The following is a 21,961-nucleotide window of genomic DNA, read 5'->3' on the forward strand; positions in this document are numbered from 1 at the left end:
TTGTTTTTAAACTTTTATAAATATTTTATCTATTTATTTATATTTTTGTTTGCAAATTCAAATATAGTACAATTAACAACCAATAGAGTGCTCTGAATTTTTATTCTGTGATCTGTATGCATCGAAGCAATTACAGTGTAAACACACACACATATTTACAAAACCAAACGCTGCATTGACAGGCTGATCTGAGTGCATCATCAGCATCAAGCAGCAGTGCAGACAGTGTCGTGGTAGTCGTCGAATGTAGTCACAATATTGTCTATTGTTTATTTATATTATTTACTAATTTATCACGAGTTATTTTTGTTGACAATATTATCAAAAAAAAAAGAACATATCAACCATCATAAACATAAACAATCAAGTGCTCCAATTTCGCCATTAATAAAAAAAATTAAAACAATAATGTAGTAATTAATATTATTTTATTGCATAAAATATATATACCGTGTTGAAATTTGTTGTTAATAATTGTACGTGCCAAAAAGTTTATTTTATTTTTTATTTTTTTTTTCTGCTCCAATAATTTAAAAATTGCGTGTGTGTAGAGATATATCACCAGTTGCATGTTACATAACCCAACAATATTCACCTGATTTTTGACATTTATATTTTATCATTTAAACAATATAAATTATAAATAAACCGTTGGTTTTTGGTTAACCCGGCTTTTATTATTAACAATTTATTATTGTTGTTCATTTTATCAACTACAATTGGAGATCTACTCTGCTGTCCTCTGTCGGTGAGTTAATGGCTCTTAATTATTATTTATTTATATATATATGTATACACTTTTTTTTTTTTTGTTAATTTAATTTTTTATTCAATCTTTGTTTTTTTTTTTTTTGTTTGTCATAATCGTTTTTAAACACAAGTCTCTGGCTAGTGTGTAATAAGCACAGAATGAAGAAATTAACTTGAACAAAAAAAAAAAAAAATTATATGGCGTCACAAATTTAGTACTCACATACATACAACACACAAAATCAAGTAATTTAATTTTGTGCATTAGTGTGTATATAAGTGCTTTAAATTTTTTTATTTGTATATTTACATGGGTGGGTTTAGTTTTAGGTTTTAAATATTTATTTTGCATTTTTTTTTTTTTTTTCAGTAATTTAATTTAATACCGTTATCAATTTTTTTTTTTTGATAATAATTTATCAATTAACCAGATAATAAATTGCAAATTATTACCTGTCTAGTTTACTTGTAGTATTTTTTTTTTTTTATGATAATTAATTTTCATATATTTATATCACTTTTGATTAAATTATGTAAATGAAATTTAAACAAAAAATTGATAAATTTATTTTTAAAATAATTAATTATATATGTTTGATATATTGTTTAAATAATAATTGAATCTAAATTGACAAATGGGATGGGTTTATAAATTTATTATTATTTTTAATGATGACATATTTAAGTACCTTGTTTAACCACTTATTTCTGGAAGGTAAATCATCATTTTAACATATGAATTAATTTATTTTTTTATCGAGACAATTTTATTATCATACAAAAAATAATATTACTATGAAAATATTGAATATTATATACGATATTTAAATATTTTATGAAAAAAAAAAAAAAATAAAATAGCTTTTATCATACAAACAAGTGTAGGTCGTATAATTAAATTTTCTTCCTGTAAATGTTATAAATAAACTGGCTAAAATATGCAATAACAATTAACTATTTTTTTTCTTTTTTGTAAAAAATGAATATAAAAAAATGAATAATTGTCCTATGAAAACATCGTATTCATAAATATTTAATATATATTTTTTTTAAATATTCTAATCAATCGTTAAATTAATGAAGGTTTTATAAGAAACTATAAAAGTTATTATTAACGATATAAATCAATATGAATTATTTCATTTATCAAGCAATCGTGATGCTAATTATTTATTTTTATTTTTTTATAAAAAATTCTTTTGTTTATTTTTTTTTATTTATACAAGTGCATATTTGTTACACGCACGATACAATCTAATGACTTTCTTATACTTGAAAATTTGTTTTTTGTTTTTATAATATATATTTATATATATTTTTGTCGTTTTTTTTTTTTGTTTTTTTGCGATTGCGTGTGTTATACTCATTGCGCCGTAGTGGCAGAAATATAATAAGGTAGAATCATCAGTACCAGTTCAGTGTGGTATGATAAACACAGCTTTTGCATGCACTTAAAAATACCAAGCACGTATCAACTTCACATACGACTTATGTTGATGTTTGTGTGTTTGATAATGTGAGAAAAATAGCAATATGAACTTGAAGGATAAAAATAAACTAAAAAACTATGTTAAATATTTAAAAAAATAAAAATTAAAAAAATTAGAAAAATTTATGATTATATTAATTAAATTTTATTTGATTTATTTTCATTGTCATTTTTAAATAAATATTTCAAGATGTAAAATAATAGTTTTTTTTTTGTTATTTGCCTCTGGGTTTATTTATGTCGATGCATTTTATTCAAAGAAATAAAAAATTAAATTTCATATAAATATTCATAATTTACAATAATATGAATTTTAATGATGATATTAATATGACTTTATGCATATTTTATGAGTTAAATTGAATTCTCTATTAAATTATTGAATGAAAAATATATAAAAAATTAAAAAATTCACGTTTTGAATATATAAATGTGAATTTATTTAGTTTTGAATGAACAGTTTTATTTTTTTAAATACCCTGTTATTGTACAGTGGATAAGAAAAATTAAAATAAATAACCAGAGAAAGTGTCTGGGCAAATAATATATCCTCCCACGTGGTTGAGTATTTCTTTTATATTTTTTTCTAACAGCTGTGACTCGAGAAATTTTTTTCATATTAACTGTTTCAGTGCAAAGAAAAAAAAAATGCGCAAAATATTTTTAAAAATCTGCCAATCGTTTGTCAATTGTATGATTAAATTATTAATTTTCTTTTTTCTATTACTGCAGTTGATAGAATAAATAAAAAAAAATTAAATCTAATCGTTTTTATATTTTCAAATTTTATATTTATATTAAAATACATTTTATTATTATATTATTTTTTTTTCGTGGCTATTGAAAATATCTATATATATATGAATTTAAAATAAGTTTAAAAAAAAAATATAATCCCCATCCGATCGTTGTTGCACGTATCGTCGGCGAGGCTAGCGAGTCGATTAGATGCCTCTATGCCGGCACTTGAGGCACTTGAGGCATTATATACACCACCCTGAGGCTGACCAGATTAATTCCATTTTTCATTTTTTTTTCTCCTTTTCTCCCTTATCGTTTCATTATTATTTTTTAATATATAGACATTGTATGTATATATAAACTATTCATGCAATCACATATATTTTAATATTTTTTTATTTATCATTTACAATTTGTTTATTTTTTTAAATTTTTATTTATTATATTATTTGTCTTATTCTTTAATAACCATTTTCATATTATAACCATGACTAATTTAAAATACACACAGACTAAATTAGTATATAGTCATCATAATATCGATTTTATATGCTCAATAAATATTGACTATTTATTATCAACGTGTTAATTATCTTTTTTTTTTTTTTATATTTTTAACTATATGGTTATTAAAAAATTTATCCTATTATTTAAAATATTTTTTATTAAATTTACAATTTTATTATTTATTATCCAAAAAAAAAAAAAGTGTGAAAAATTTCTATTCAAAATTTATAATTTATTTAAATTATATATTTTCATAATTTTATTTTCTTTATTTTAATTTTTTTTTATATATAATTGATTGGATTGGCCTCAAAATTTTTATTCATTTATTTGGAGCGGAAGTATTAATTGTAATAAAAGATTGAATTTTTCTGGTACTTGAATATTATTTTTATTATAATTATTATTAAAATTGAGTGGTAAATTTTGAAAATACTTTATAAAGGTTGAGCAACACTGTTTATATATATATACACATAGAGTTTCATTAATCTGACCGCGCCTGTATAGTCTCCTCCCGCATGTCCACAAATACATGCTGATAGTAATTTTCAATGTTTACGTATATGTGACTAGTGTCCACTTGTTACACACATACATACTGTACATATTATCTCACACGATATTACACAAAGTTATGCGCATTCACTGTTGCTGACTATTTTTTATTTTTCAACTATTTCCCATATATATATGCTGCAATTAAAAACAAATAATAGTAATTAATTTATAAAAGTGTGAAATTTAATTTTTTCATATTATTTTAATATAAATTTAGATAAAATTTATAATACAGAAAATATTTGTAGATATTAAAAGGAAAAATGTAGAATATTTTCTTATAATTATTTATGTTAAAAAAATATTACAAAATATATTATTAGATAAAAATTAATATCAATAATATATTCGAGAATTAAATTGATAACTGTTGTTTTTTTTTTGTTTCCTTTTAATTTCTATTAATAAATAATGTACTAAATAAACAAATAAATGACATTTGCATTTATGTACATGATAAAAGCAAATGTCTATACTTAATGATTTTAATATCATCGTTGGTTTGAGTTGTTCTTTAGAATTTCAACAGAAGCAATATATAAAAATTTCTCATTAAAATACATTAAAAAAAAAATAATAATAAAAGGTGCTTAACAATTTAATAAAATTTATTTGACATATTCTTTTATAAATTTTTAAAAAACAAAAAAAAACATTTTTTTTTTTTATTAATCTTCTCAACTGTCTGTGTGATATCCCATTAATTTTATTGAACAAAAAACAAAAATAATATATTGTTAATATTTAGAAAATAAACATAAACATATCGTATATATAAAAAATATTATATTTTAAATTCAATAGAAAGTATTTTATATTGATTTAAAGATGTGATATATAAACAAGCCCATCACATATATTTTCAAAAAAAAAAAATATAAAGAGATATCATTAATTTGTGAAAGCCACTTAAAGATACTAAGGGTATATCTTCAGCTTGTCATTAAATCCATTTATATTTATTTCGTATAAAATAAATAAAAAAAAATATATACACTATAAAAGCAAAAGAATGATGATCAGAGAAAGGCAAAATGAGTTTTTGCATGCAAAACTTGTGTGTCATTGTAATAGTAGGCTAAAGAGAGAACATTGCCATTAAAAAACAAACAATTTAAAAAATAATAAGACAAAAAACAAAACAAAGCAAGACTGTATCCATTTACCGTATAATTATTCGTTTATATAGCAGGTAGACAAGAAAATACCATAATCACAAGCATTCAAGTATATACATATAAAATTATTATTTTCATTATTTTAATTTTTACATTTTTACGATTCTATATCTTTGCTTTTTTTTTCTATATATAAATTGATGAAAAATATTTTTACAAGTTCATTAATTTTATAGAAATTTTTTAGTAATTTTTTTAGAAATTTAAAAAAATTAAAATTATTAAAACTATATTTAGTAAATAGATGAAAATTTTCTATTAAAAAAAAAATTGGATTTAAAGTTTTTATTAAATGTTATTTAAATGATAAAAGAAAAATTAAATTCTACTTTTTTACTATTAATTATAAATAAATTTTTTTATTAGTTTATTTAATCATTTATAAAATGTATTGATAAAAATTTATTGATTGATTTATCTATATATATTTTATATAATAATATGATAAAATAATTTTTTAGTTTAAAAAAAAATATAGATGGACATAAAGTAACATGAATAGCATGATGGTATATATGTACTTATATCTAAAATCATAGATAAATTTCTTGTGTATATTCTTGTGCTTTTACAACGGTATTCAAAGATAGTTTCCCACGGCTACGAGTTTCGTCCTTTATGAGAGGAGGCACACGCTCATTCGACTAGCCAACCAGTCAGCAACAGAGGAGGGTAACTAACGAGGTGATTTTCATACGAGTATAAAGTACACTTTGTATATAGACCCGGTACGGTTTCCAATTAGACGACTACATGGTCCATGTTTATATATAGCATATACATATATATATATAAATCAACACCACCTACACAATCATGTGTATATATATCATCATCATGAGTATGTGGAATATGTCTGATATTACAGAATAATTTTGATCCTCATACTGCCAAATTCATTATAAAAATTTTTAATTAATTTATGCCAAAATTTATAAATTGATGAGTCAATAATGAGTTGAATCATCAATTGTAGATTAATATTTATTATTTAAATTATAAAATAATTATTAAACGTCAGTTGTTGCAATTGATGGATTTTATTATTCAATATGATGTAAAGAAAAATTATTACATGACAGCCAGATACACCTGATGAAAGATCTATTTGATTTTAATTTTATTTTTATCGGGGAGTTGTGAGCACGTGCTAATGTTGCTGTCAAACAGTCTCTATTTATTTTTATTTTTTTTTTCCATTTATAAACTCTGAGTTTTTTAAATTTCATTCAATGTATTTTTGAATGAATATTTTTTCGAGAAATAGGGCTATGTTTTTTCCAAGAAAATTAGCTTAGTTAAATTTCTTGGAAAAAATTGAGACAGAAATTTAAATACCCTTTAAATACTCTGTTTTATTATTTTATTTTTAAAAACTTATATTTCATGAATTTCAATTTTTTAAGTATATAAAATTTTTTCTTGTCATAATTATGGATTTATTTTTTAATTTACTTGATCATAAATTTAAAAATTTTCTTTTAGAAATTTTTAATTAGAAAAAAAAAATAGAGAAAATTTTAATAATAATATAGTAATGAATAAAAAAAAAATGATAAAACAAGTATTTATTTTTATTTTTTGATAATTATTTTTGGTTGTAAATAGTAATTGTTATTGAGTCGTTAAAGTCAGCCTTCATTGGCATATATAAAATTTCACCGTGTTGAATGAAGATAATCATTTTTGATGATTACGATGATGATGGTTGATTCAAGTATATAAAAAAAAACTACATTTACAATTGACCATAAAAAAATATCGAGAATAATAATTTCACTTCATTTACAAATATTTTTTAAAATTTTACATCCAATAAAAGTGACAGACAAATTTTTCTTATAACTTAAAAATAAGATGACAATATAAATAAATAATATTTTATTTAAATACACTATTATTTTATAAACACCATATAAATAAAAAAATTCATAAACCAATCTAAAAATATGCAAAACCACATAAGTTAAGTTCAAGTTAAATTCACGTTAGTGCACGTAGACGCTTTTAAGATGAGCGCACGTGCAACAGAGATTTTCAGTATATAATACATATATATATATATGAAATATTATTATATATATGTGTCCATGGCAACTGGACGCCCCTGGGGGCAACATAAATCAGAAACTCAGTCTCAAGATGAAGACAAAATGAAAAAAAAATCATATATAATATACAAAAAATAAAAATAGGAAAAAGAAGAAGAATAAGAAAAGAATCATATAAAAAAAAATATATACCATGATAGGAGAAAATAATTATTAAATAATGAAAATTAATAATAAATTTTTTAAATGAATAAATAACAATATGAAAATAATATTTCGAATTAAAATAAAATTATACTTAGCTGCATTTAAAAAATATAAATAAAAAAAAATAATAATTATTAACAATATTTATATTGTTTAAAATATTTATTAAATATATTTTTAATAAATAATAATTTAATTATATATATAAATTTAATAAATTTTAAACCCGGAAATATATTTATTTATTTTTTTTTTTCAACTTCCGCAAAATAAAGGTAAAATTTTCCTTTGAATTGCATAATGCATTGGTCATTTCTGACAGCCGACGCCCAACAAATTTAAGTTAAATTCATTTATAAATTTAAAGAGTAAAATAACCCTTTTTATTGTTGTTATTATTGTCTATTTTTTTTCTCTAATTTTCTCCACACACTCATTTAATTTGTCTTTTTTTTATTTTCTTTTTCACTGGATACGTATTCAATTCTTCAATGTATATAATCAAATGTATATATGTGTGTGTATATTTTAAGTAATCAGTATATACAACCGACAGTGAGAACCGCTGGTACGTGTACCGGTTGTTCCACTCATGGAATGCGGACCATCGTGTGTGTCTATACGTACAACGAAACTACCCGTCTGATTTTACCCTTTTTTTTATTTATTTTTTTTATTTTCCTCTCAAAACCTCAACATCTTTTCTCATTGCCCTCCGCAACTCTTCACTCAATGCACACAATTATTGCTGTCCAAGTTAGCCACACCATCAGGTTTTATATATCAAAATAAAATATAATTAAATTGTCAATTGAAATTATTTTATTTATTTTTTATTTCAATTGTTTATTTTTCTCTATTATAATTTTAAAATAGATTATTTTTTTATTTGTCTTCTTTCTTATTAATTTATGGATTTAATTAACTTTTTTTTTTTTCTTTTTGCGATTCAATAAAATTAAAATAATGAACGTTTATTTATTTTTTTTTTTATTACGATGAAAATAAAATGAAATTTATTATGAATGATTTTGTTTTATGCGCTTTGTGTTGTATATAAAAAAAAAAAAAATAAAAAAATGGACAATCGAAGGAAGTTGATCGGGGATATATAAATATGCAGATAATGTCGGTCTGGCCACTGTATGTAAATTGACATATTTGATGTTTTAGCATAAAATGAAATTGAGAGAGAATACACTACGTCTTTTATTGAAGGACTTTGTATACACACACATGCACACAAGTAAAAAAAAAAAAAAACAAGTAGTATAACGCAGGTGCTGTCCGACATTGAGACCAATCAAATGTGTCAAATAAAATTATAAATTTACGAGTATTTTTAATGAAATGGAAAAAAACAGAATCATAATTTTTAAAATACAAAAAAAAAATAAATAATAAATTTTTCATGTCAATCTACAATTCAAATTTTCTATCAAATGTTAAATTAACATTTTGTTCAACTCCATAATTATCAGCTGCGTCCAGTTATAATTTTATTATAATTTTTTTTTTTTATTGTAATTTTATAAATTGTTAAAATTCTATAGAATATATTCTAATTTTAATTTTTTTTTTTGTTACAGATAAATCATCTGCCTTAGGCTGAGGATTTTAGGCAACAATTTCTCAATAATGGCGGCTGGAACGTGTCCTTTTTCATAAAAGTTATTTGATATATTTAACCAGGTAAGAATTTTATTAAATAATAATAATATAAAATTTTTCAAATGATAATTAAATGATAAATAGTTTAATCAAATTTTTTTTATTGATAAAAATAAATTTACAGGATTTTTTTATTTTTAAATTGTAAGGTTTTTTTTTTTTTTTGTGTAATAGACAAATTATAAAATCAATAGCTAAAGAAATCGTGAGTGTAATATTATCAGTATAAAGTGAGATCAACGATCCGTAACTTGAACAATGAAAAAGCATTGTCTTTATCGAAATCGGTGTGTATGAAAACAAAAAAAAAAAAAATGAAAAAAGAGGGGCGTTAAAATGAGAAAACACCTTCAAGACTTGCACCAAACATTGTGAATAAATATATATATACACATTGAAGGTAAATTCTACGATTAAGATGTGGTGAACTCGACCATGAATTTCAGTCTGATACATATCTCAACGAGCATCGTTGTCTCTCACTGCTCGATAATCCTTTCCCTCTATATTTAAAAAAAAAAAAAAAAAACGTTTTTCTCTTTAATTCAAGTAGGCCCTTGACCGGGTTTTACTCTTGATATATATAAAGCATTATTATTATATTTATAAATACATAATATATACACAAAAATATTATTTGATATATTATACATATATAACATAAAATCAGAGAACATAATCCGCTTTCCCTTATTTATCTCGACGCAGTAACTTTGGCGTCACTCGTTATCTTACTCTCTTATTATATCCGTTATCATTCCCGTTTGTGCTCTGACACGAAAGGGAAAACTCATAAATTACATTCTATATATATAATTCTATATTTAAAATATATATTATTATTCCCATGTTAACAATAAAATTGACAACAATTATTACATTTATTAAATGTATCTTTAAGAAAGTTTAATTTGCAAATAATAAAATTCATGTATGTTTATTTTATTATTAAAAATTAAAGTGATATATATTTTAATTCAAGTGTCAATGTAAAGTCAATAGATCAATAGTCAAATTTAAATTATTTCTCGAGTAGCTTATGGGGGTTGTATATTACCTTGTACAGTATATATTCATATAAGCATATATATAAACGTACATCATCGATGTCACTGATGGCAATTTCATACACACACATAGCCATCATTCATTATCTTAACATATATATACAAAGCCTTGTCTTGCATATCGTGATTACTTGGTCAGCCACAGATTTGTATCAGTCGGTAATTAGGCATCTAATTATACTGACTAATTAATCATTAAGATAGTAGGCACATGTTACAATATGGGTCTATAAAGATTCACAAGCATCTTGGTTTATGCTAATACCAACAAGGCCTATCAACCATAAATTTTTTACATATATTTTTCTTTTTTTACTATTGATATTTTAAATAATAAAAAAAATTAATTTTTTTATTAATTTATATATTAATATAAACACTCTACTTTTTTCTAATTTAAAGTCTTCTCTAATTGAATTTCAATTTGAAAAAAAAAAAAGCATTGAATAGTGTATTAAAAATTATTAATTAAATTATTTATATATATATATTCTTTAATTTATAGAGCTATAGATAATTTTTCTTTTTTTAAATTAAATATAAAAATAGTTTTCTATGCTATGGGATGAGTCCTGTACCGTTTTACTAACCGTTACATTTCGATTCTTAGTTTTTTTAAAAAATAAAAACTGCTTATACTTATACCAGATCGATTCATGGAAATGGGGGTAATCGATGATGCTACAGAGAGAGAGACTTTGTGCAATTGAATAAATAACTACTGGTGGGTAAATAGGATTCTTATTTCTGGCTTTCTCAGGGATTTTAATATTATGCGGGTTCAAACATTGATGAAATTTATTTTCCACAACATTCCTCATAAATTGGCTTGTTTTATTATATTTTATTCAAATAAATAACTATAAAAATATCAAATTTAAAACAAAAAATCAAATTCATTTGTCTATAAAATATTCAAATAAGTTTAAAGGAAAAAAATTAATATAATAATTTGATAAATTAATAATAAAAAATAAAATGAATATTACGAAGGTTAAGTTTAAAAGATTTGATCTGATCAAACGTTTGACTTGTTGTCGTCCCTTTGAATTATGTCCTTATAAAATGTTATATACCAGATTTTACAGGATAAGCATATACCCTCAGCATGTAATGCATCGTTGTGAATTTACTTCCCGTTACTGTCCCAAATGAATCACGAGCTTGGAGACAAGATTTATGACGATGTGAACTAAACGTATTGCCACACAGTAAAATGGATTGTAATTTGATGGTGTATATATATTCTCTTAATTGAACAAAAAAATTATATATATAGAAATTTAATTTTAAAAAAAAAAAACATTAATAATTATAATGTTTGCATGACACAAATTATTTATATATATAAATATAATATGTCTTTTGTTTTTTTTTTACAATTATTTACTTGGAGTTGTATAATAACAATTGTAGAGCTGAGATATATAAATTTTTAGTAAAAAAAAAAAAATATCCCAGGGATTGTTGCCATTGAGACACTAATAATTAAGGTAATGGCTACTTTTCAAGTGAATTTCCGTGTTGTTGAGATTCGTACAGCCTCCAAACAATTATGCTCACGAAAGCACCTACTTTAAGTTTCTTTGATTCTCATTTTATTTACAATATACAATAAATTTTCATCTATATAACTTTCGAATAATAGTATTGTTTGTCAATATAATTATACAGGCTATTTTATAAATTCACTTTTGAATTATTTAAATTAACAAAATAAAATAACTAAAGCCTTTTTTCTTTTTTCAAACTATTTGATAATTTTAATATGGCTTTTTTTTTTCTTTCAATAATAATAATACATTTTGTGATAATAAAATATCATTGGAATATGTTTTTTTTTATCCTTTCTGGATTTTTTTTATGATGAGATTTTATTGTGCGTCTCTTGCGCGCAGCTTCTGGTTGTTTTTTTCTTATCTTTGCTCCATATAGAAATATAATTTAACATGTAATATGTATATATTCTGAGTTAGTGATGATTTATCTGGCACGTTTGTTACATATATAAGAGTTGAGTTATAGAATTGATTGCCGAACAGAATTTTTTGTATTAATTTTTATTTTAAAACCAACGATAGAACTTGAACTGATAAAAAGTATTTTTTTTATTTTTATTTTATTCGTTTTACATTTGTCATAACACGTATTTATTTATTTTATCATTTTAATGTTTTTCACACAATTATATGTTCTTTTAAATCATTTTTATTAGAATGTTTTTTTTTTTTTTTATATATATATATTTTATCTGGGTTTTATTAAATGACTTGGAATTTTTATAAAAATTTTTTGACAAAATAATAATTGTATAAATACAGCTATGAATATTTATAGAAAAATTAAAATTTAAAAATAACAATATATTGTTCAAAAGCTGTGCTATTAATATATGATGATAAAAATATATATAATTTTTTTTTTAAAAGCTTTAAATATACTTTGTTATAATGAATTTTCAAAGTGTGTAATTTTATGGCAACACAATAGTGATAGCCATCACCGCCATGTAATCTCATACATCAACTTATTATATGACGATGTGGTTGTTAATTTAACATCTTTTAAAAAAATAAAAATTTCTTAGAATTCATATCTATTTTTAAGACTCTTAAAGTATCAACCCGAAAAATATATCTGTTAATATTTCCGTTTTCAATTAACATTTAAAATAAATTGAAAAATAAAATCTAACACTATTTGGTTAGTAAAAAAAAAAAGAATACAATATATTACATGATTTTTTTTTTTTGATCATAAGATAAAATTGGTAACAGGGTAAAATGTGTCTTTTAATATTGATTATAATCAAACGAATTTCTTGTGTTTAAATTTATAAAATGGGCGTAACTTTTAATACCCTTTTGAATATAAATAATAGACATAAATATATTTTTTTTGTTGTTTAAAATATTTACGATAATGCACTCAATAAATGTGTATAAATTAAAATTATAAATATTTATTATCTATGCCAAGAGACGTTCTTCAATCCCATATAATATGTTACGAATTTTTTCTCATCGACATTTACATTCGATCGTCTATTTACGATACTTATCTAACAATATCCCTAACAAATCAAGTGTGTGAGTTTTCATGTGCCCTCTTTAATTCTTCTCACAGGGTGCCTTTCTCAACTGAAGATTATAATCATCTATACATATTTACTCTCTCTCATCTTTTATCCGTTATACAACTTTTTTTTTTTCGTTCATTTAGTTATTTATTTATTTTTACCCTCTCTTGTGTCATTCACATTATACAACCATTAATAAAATTACAGAAAAAAAAAATATATATCAAATATTTATCCTTTTTTCTACACGATTAATAAAATTTTTCTTTTTAATTTGAATGAGCAAAACCTTCAAGAAAATTTCTGACTCAACAAAAAATTAATCGAGCAACATTTTTATAAAAAAAAAAATAAACATCTGTTCAATAGATCATTAAAAGAATATACAAATTATTATTCAAGAAATAATAAGAATATACTATGAATATTAATAATTAATAATTAATTCAAAAGCCATTAAATAATTTACTTATTATTTTTTTTGTTTTTTTGTTAAAATAAATATGATTAATCGTGTCAATGTTGAAAATATCAATTAAAAAAAAAAAATAATAATAATGAAATGTTTACGTGACAATAATGAAAAAATAAAAGAAAAAAAAATTTAATTAATAAACACATTTACATTTAAAGGATAAAAATAAATATATTCTCAAGTTGATTAATATTAAAATATATTATTTTTTTTGTATGTTTGTTGTATCTGATTTGAAGAAGCATGTTGGTTGGTCAAGTTTTGATTTTGATCCCTCCTACTTGCTACAACGCGCCGGTTTTCTTAACCAATCAAAAACATGCCTGATAACGTTGGCATAATTAGTTTGTTATTTATTTATTTATTTATTTTTTTTCATTTCTGTTAATAACAAGTTGAGTCAACAGACGAACGTCTTGAATGAACGTTGCTTCTCGTATTTTGTACTTTGATTCATGGCCATTTTTTTAATACAGTATAATTCAAACAATCATCAAGTATTTTTTTTTCAACTTTCTTATATTTTAAATAATTATTTCTCAACTTGGTTATGAACAAAAAAAAATTTCATAAAAAATCATTGATTGATTGTGTTTAATTGTTTTTTATTATTTTCTACTTTTTTTTTTTTTTATTATCTAAATAAATATTGTGTTTATACGTGTGTTTATTGTGAAACTAAAAATTAATCGTTTAAGTGTTTTTTTTGTTGAATAAAACGGGTAAGAAAATTTACATATTTACTTGTAATATTTTTTTTGTTTTTCAACTCAATGAAATTACGAATATTAATAGAAAAATAAAAAAATGTTTAAACAAATATTAGTTTAAAATTATATATAATTATGTGAGAATTTAAACTTGAACTAGATTTTAAAAGAACAATTGATAGATTTTTTATTTATTCATTTTTTCTATATACTATTTTTTTATTTATTTAAATTTTATTTTTATAATATCAATATGTTATTTATTTTTTTTATTCTTTAGCAACAATAGAAGTTCTTCTTGGTGATCTTCGATCCCAACAGATTTGTCTTCTAGTTTTTTTATTTTATTTTATTTTTTACAAATTTTTTTTTTATTATTTATTTTCCATTCCTTTGACAATGGGATATTTTAACACAAGAGTGTACAAGACTAGATCACGTTGTCGAGATATAATACAAAACTTGGATTGACGACTTTATTGTAAGGCAAATCGTTGGCATTAACATTTCCTTTCTATTTCACGCAATAGTAAATATTATTTGCGCATAATATTTGTGTATAAATAATCGTTCTTTTTTTAGTTATTTTTTTCAACTCAATTTTACGAAATTTTATATCTCTTAAATTCCATTCACTAGTAAAAAGTTTTATTTTATGAGTTTTATTTTTAATTAAGAAAAAAGTTAACGTGTAAATTTAAAGCTATAATTAAAAGAAAATAAATTCTTTAAAAGGTTTTAAGCATGCTATGATTAAAATAAAACTTTTCTCATTTTTAATTAAAAGAATTTTATAATTTTTATACAAATACAATATTTTTTTATTTTCATATTGACACTTGTCAATATTTTTTTAAATTTGTATGAAAAAAAATTTAAAAAAACCAAATGAAAATTCTGCAAAACAAAAAAAACAATATAATCTTTCGAAATAATTTATAAGAAAATAAAGCAAAAAAATAAAATTTGTTTATTTAAAAATAATTAATTCATCAGCATTGAATCATAACAATTGTCTTATCATTTATAAACTCCTCGTGCCTCTTATCAACCGGTTGTTTTCAACATACTCTGTATTGCTGGTATTAAATAAAAAAATAATAATAAGAAAAAAAAACTAAAATGGTTGTGTAATGGACTTTAGATATTAAAGTCTATGCCTCGAAACAAAAAAAGAATAATAATTTTTTTTTTTATTCCCTTGAGATTTTAAAACTTAATAAATACATACAGAATATTTATCATGTTACGAAAATAATTTTAAAAAAAAATCATCCTCAAGATATGATTTAAAATTTAAAATAAATGAAAAAAAAAATAAAGACATTACTCTCGATAATGATTTTAACATTAAATAAGACAAATAAATTTGATAAAATTTTAATTTATTTATCTGTATTTTAATATTTAAAAAAATGGTATTAATTTTTATTTTTTTTTATGTTACCAAATAATTTAAATATGTAATTACGTGTATTGACTATTACTGAGGAATGAAAAATTAAATGATTTAACTCTGGCTGGCGATGAAATTAATGCCCGCAAAATGCGACTTAATACGTGAGCATAAAATATTATGGTCCTGGTTGTAATACGTTTTGCGTGCCTTTATCATATAACGTACTTGAAAGAATAAAAAAAAAAAAAATACTTTTTAGGTGGTTAAATAATACCAGAGGTTAAAATAAAAAAAAATAAATATATCCATAAATGAAAAACAAAAGAAAATTAAATTTATAAATCAATGAAAAAATATTAATTAAGATATTTTTATTAATTTGTTTTATTTATATTTTTTTTTTCAGGATGGTGCTGGTAGTAAATGGAGTTCTCCAAGAGGAGGCTCCAGCTGACAGCAGATCCTTGTATGCATCTCATCCAGTTTATCGTGAAACAGCTGCACATTTACACTCAATGCCAGCAAAATTAGTTGGACCAGTTGGTCTTCTTTATGTTCAACAACGTGAAATGGCTGCTACACTACCCCATGACAGTGAGTCTTTTTTTTTTACCTATTTTATCACATTATTTTTTAACTCACTTGTTGAATTTTCCGAGTGCTTTTTCTCGTAAAAATACACATTTTAAAATAATAGCCTAGAAAAGTTAACATATAACAAAACTTTTTTTTTTACTTGCACAATTTTATATACATATATTGTTCAAAGTCGTGATTTCATTTTTAAGATATATAAAAACTTTCATTTGATTTTGGATAATATATAATTCAATTATTTGTGATATTCTCAAAGTCAAAATTTTATTTGTATTACTTGTTATAATAGAAAATTAATTAAAAAAAAATATATTATTTGAGTTATTAAATTAAATTTTAATTCAAATTTAAAATAAAATATAAATATACACAAGTAATTTAGCAATTAATTAAAAATAAATATCTCGAGCTTAATTTTTTCATGTTCCATTTTTTTTTTTATCTTTTAAAAATCTTTAAAAATCTTTAAAAGAAAAAGTTTTAAAGTGTGAGGAACTTGGATAGAATAGATTGACTTGTGTTAAAGAGTAAAAGTTTTATATGCTATCGAATGTCGTAGATTATTATCGATAATTCACGAGTTCTAGATGTGCAGGGCAGGACTGCCAATTACCAGTGAACTGAATTTTTTATTTTAAAATCTTGTATACGTTATTTTGAGGTATATAGATACTATTAGGGAAGAAGGTTGATTGAATGTAGCTTTAGTATATACTATTTTATTATTTGAATTACAATCTATGTACTTAATTATATACTCTTCCTTATTTTATTTCAGAGAACGTGAATATCCTGGGCTCTGACGACATGACCACGTGCATAATCGTCGTTGTCAGGCATTCAGGTATGCAATAATTTAAAATTATAAATAAATTAAACTAAAAAAAATAAATAGATAAAAATTTATATTCAATAAATTTAAACAAAGCACAAATACCATTTTAAGAAATTTTCTTTTTTAAATTGAAATAGATCTATTATTGTATGCAAAAATTTTTTGACAAATTAATTTTTTTACTTTCTAAAAATATTATCAAAGATTTTAATGGATAATCAAGCTTTATGACTCTTATAATTTTATTATAGATATAATTTTTTAAATTTAGTTAAGAAACAATTCTTGGTATTATTTTTTTCTTTTACTTGTTTACATTAAACAAAAAAAAAAAAATCCTTTTGCTAATTTATCAGTGGTATTTGCACACATTATCAAAATGTCACGACCTCTTTAGCGTCATTATCACACATACAGTAAAATGTTTCGAGTGGAAAGTATTTTTTTTTTTTTTTTGTTTAATTCAACATCAATTGAAAAATAGCAAATTATGCATACCGGCGAGTGAATTTACTTGAGTCAATAATGTAAAATATACATTGTATTTAAAATTTTATATTTCATGTTGAAATTTATTATTTATTCATATATATATTTTAGTTATTTGATTTTATATAAAGTAGTTAATTTTTTTTTTTTTCCATATTATTATTTTATCTTTTTAAATTTTCTATTTTATTTTTTATGGCAAATATTGGCAAATATACAAGTGTGCATGACGCCTACAATGTTTCATTTTATTCACGATTAAATTTACTATTTTTTTCCTTTTTTAAACATTATTTATACGTGTTTATAAGCACACAAATACATACTTAATGTTTTTTATTTTTTCTTGTTTTTTCTTACGCTCCATAACATTTCTCTCTCACCACTTGTTTTTGTATTTTCATTTTTATATATTTTTTTTTTTATAAACGATATCAGCAACACTTTGTATATGCATCCATATTTTCCACGATGCTTTACATACGTATATACCTGCTTTATTCAGCTGTCTTTCATACACGCTGAATTTTCTCTCTTTACAAGATTTTTTATATATATATTTATTTTTTATCTAACATACGTCGGCACGTCGTTTGAAATATCTTGCAATGAGACTCTATTTATTTCCGCTATTTTTTTTTATAAAATTATTATTTTTTTTTTTCTTTTTATACCCGTGATCTGTACGTAGGTGTGTGTATGTATGTTGGGATCGTCTTGATTGTGTTAAAATAAATTACATTACCTTGTTTATTTATTTATTTTTTTTTCGTATGTCATGTCAGACAATTGCATTGTAAATTTTAACATGGATTATTATTTATTTTTTTAATACAAGTTGAGATGGTATATGTTTGAGTAATCATATTTATTAATTGAATTAATGTATATTTATTTAATTTTTATCAGGATCAGGAGCTGTTGCTTTGGCACATCTTGATGGTGCTGGAACTGAAGATGCAGCATCAGCAATGGTTCAAAGGGTTACTGAGCTTGCACTTGGATTTCCAGAAGGAAGAATTGAACTTCAACTTGTCGGTGGTTATTCTGATCCGAGAAATTACTCAGAAGAATTATTTTACAGTATACTTTGTAAGTATATTTAATGAAAATATGAAATAATTTTATATTTATTTATTTTATTTATTTATTTTTCAATTTAGCTGCTTTTCATAAACAACTTATTGAAGTTGATTTGACATTATGCTGTGTTGGTGAATTAAATACAACAGTTAGAGGTGGTATTCATTGGCCAGTTATTTATGGTATTGGACTTAATGTTAAAACTGGAGAAATATTTCCAGCAACATTTCCAGACAAAGGACCAGATCAAGCACTAAGATGTGCTAGACATTTGACAGGTGGCCAACAGGTATTTTAATTATATAATTTATAAATAACTATGATAAAAAAAAAGAAAAGAAATTTAATTTCAAATGAAAAATAATAATTAAAAATAAATAAATAACAATATTCAATTTAAGGTACTAGATGTTTATGATTGTACACTTGGTCTCTTGAGAATTGGTCCATTCAATTATGATCCACTTCGTGGAGTTGATCTTTGGCTTGCACAAACTGATCAATTCATTCTTCAACATTTATCAACAGCACCTGATGTAGAACCTCCACATTTTGTTTCTCAGGTAATATTAAATTTTTTTTTTTTTTGATAATTCAAATTCAAATAAAAATATTATTATATAGTTATTATTATTAATTTTTTTTTTTAGGTAAGAGCAACATTAAAATACATTCAGGATAATCAATTTCCAGCTGTGACAGTTTTTCGAGACAACAGACCACATTATTATCGTCGAGATGAAGCCACTGGTGTTTGGCAACCAATTCGTTATGATACTAACTTTTAATTTACTTGTCAATGATTAAAAAACAACAAAAATTGCTATCGAGATAACAATATAATTATCCTCTCAATAAGAATCTTAATTTTTTAATTATTGGATTAATGATTCTTTAAGTTATTTAATAATCAATTGCCATATATCGATTCTACATGAGGATAATAGTAAAGGTGTCTATATAAATATTAAACATACAATACGATGTACATAATATTTTTTTTTCATTTTTTTTTTTTATTTCTTTCTTTCTGTAGAATAGGCTTGCTAGTAATTTCTGTAAAATTTGTCGTAATTTTATTTTGTTCTTTTTTTTTATTATTAAACAATTTTGCCATAATTTTTTCATTATTAAAACTCGAGAAAACAATTATTAATTTCTATCTATAATAAACGTCTTGCTATTTTTTGTTTTTTTTTTTTCGTTGAAATATAAAATTAAAAATATCGTTGTTTTTCTCGTTTCGGTGATAAACTAGCTAGCCTTTATTACAAAATTAATTTCAAACATTTATAATTATCATTAGACTTATGAAGAGATATATTTTTACTATTATTATATGGAAAAAAAAACAAAACGTTTGGTATACAAATTAAGTAACAAAAATATTAAGAAAAAAATTATTTCTTTTGTAGTCATTAAGTTGTTTTTCGTTGCTCTCTATTGTTTTTTAAATAAGTTTTTTTTTTTTTTTTTCATTTATTTCTTTTATTTTTTACGTAGAAATTATGAAAGTTATTAAAAAAAATAAAAATAAAATCTTCTAGAAGCTATTGTTAGACAGAGTGATGTAAAATGATGATGGAAAAAAATAAGAAAAATTATAAAAACGTCTGATAGTGATAACTTCTGAAAACTATGATTATAATTGATCATTTAACATTTTTCAGTTGCTTCAGAGGTTGAAATAATAAATGATAATTAATTAGCATCATTAACTAGATTATTTATCATTTAAAAAAAAAAGAAATTGCATAAATAAACGATTGTAGTTAATAAATATTGTTTGGTGATATATTTATACGATAAATAAAGTATATTAAATATTGAAATATTAAAAAAATAAAAATAAACATGTTGAAGTTGTTGAAGTTACTTCATTATGAGTCAATTAAAATGTATAATTAATTAATTTTCTCCAGGGTGTTTGTGAAGATATCAATATGTAAATTAATTATTTTAAAGTGATGCCTGGAGCAGTGTACAGCTCAACGTGACCTTCACGAAAAAAAAAATATTAATAACAATTTTTTTATTATTTTACAGACATTTTTCTTTCTACAAGAGCTTTGAGCAGTTTCTTGTTTTAATCCAATAAATGTATATTCAACTAAGAAAACTTTACTTTACTAATTATCTGTTTTTAATAATAAAATCTTTTTAAAATTTTATCAAACTTAATCTTTTCATAGCTTGAAATGTATCTTTATAATTCGAAACAAAAAAAATGTATTTAAAAAAAATTAGTTAGTTAAAAAGTTTTGTATATTTCATTTGAGAAATGCATGTATTTAGTTTTAGAAACAAAGAAAAAACTATAACGAAACTGGCTTGTTAGAAACGAGTAATAGTTGAGACACGTTTTTGACTTTTCAAACTATACTTATATATTTTTTATTTTGTTTCTTGTTTATATTGATCGAACAAATTGCAGGAAAAAAGAAAAAGGAGCGAAAGCTTTTTTTTTCTGATAGAGAGGATGAAGAATATTTTCACATAAAATATAAATAAAAAATTGCTATCAAGCTTGTTGTAGTTGTTCGGATAATGGCTTAGTATACGATCGATCTTAGCCTTTCTTCTCATCAATCTCAACTGTAACCGCACAACAACGCTTCACTAGTGTCCCCATCGATTAAGAGAATTTTGATAGTGAAATTCAAACATGGGATTATAATTCATATCAGCACTCGACAGATAATATGACACTAGAGCACAAATTTATTTATAAGATTTTATTTATATATTTTACTAACTCTTGTTAAATAAGAATTCAGAGTTTAATTGATAATGTGGAAATTTCAGTTTTTTATTCATGAATCATGAACATTATTTTTTCATCTTTACGAATTCGCTAAAAAAACGAAAAAAAAAAAAATTAATTTCGTGACAGAATTGAAATGACTAGAAAGATATTGAATGTTTTATGAAGTTTAGTTTCTTTGATTTATGTTTTTCTGATAAAATAAAAAATTCGCTGAAATTTTGAAAACAAAAATTTATTGTAATTTTTAAATAGGATCAAAGAACAAGCAAAGAGGTATTTTATGTAATTTCTAGTTCATCTCCTGT

At 22.4% G+C, this 21,961-nt stretch overlaps 1 protein-coding gene across 2 annotated transcripts; it reads left to right on the plus strand.

Annotated features, from left to right (window-relative positions):
- Positions 1-179: 179 nt before the first annotated feature.
- On the plus strand, positions 180-20,648 carry LOC122854636 (protein N-terminal asparagine amidohydrolase). Of its 2 annotated transcripts, XM_044155468.1 has the most exons (8): positions 180-748; positions 9,074-9,176; positions 16,292-16,479; positions 17,261-17,326; positions 18,716-18,898; positions 18,970-19,178; positions 19,291-19,452; positions 19,540-20,648. In XM_044155468.1, the coding sequence occupies exons 3-8, from the start codon at positions 16,293-16,295 to the stop codon at positions 19,675-19,677; spliced, it is 945 nt and encodes a 314-aa protein (XP_044011403.1). In that variant the 5' UTR covers positions 180-748; positions 9,074-9,176; position 16,292; the 3' UTR covers positions 19,678-20,648. The 2 variants fall into 2 exon arrangements, with proteins under 2 accessions (XP_044011403.1, XP_044011404.1); XM_044155469.1 differs by lacking the exons at positions 180-748; positions 9,074-9,176 and adding an exon at positions 14,122-14,498.
- The last annotated feature ends 1,313 nt before the right edge of the window (positions 20,649-21,961 follow it).

The sequence above is a fragment of the Aphidius gifuensis genome, linkage group LG4 (genome assembly GCF_014905175.1).
Source record: "Aphidius gifuensis isolate YNYX2018 linkage group LG4, ASM1490517v1, whole genome shotgun sequence".
In the NCBI taxonomy this organism is placed as follows: domain Eukaryota; kingdom Metazoa; phylum Arthropoda; class Insecta; order Hymenoptera; family Braconidae; genus Aphidius; species Aphidius gifuensis.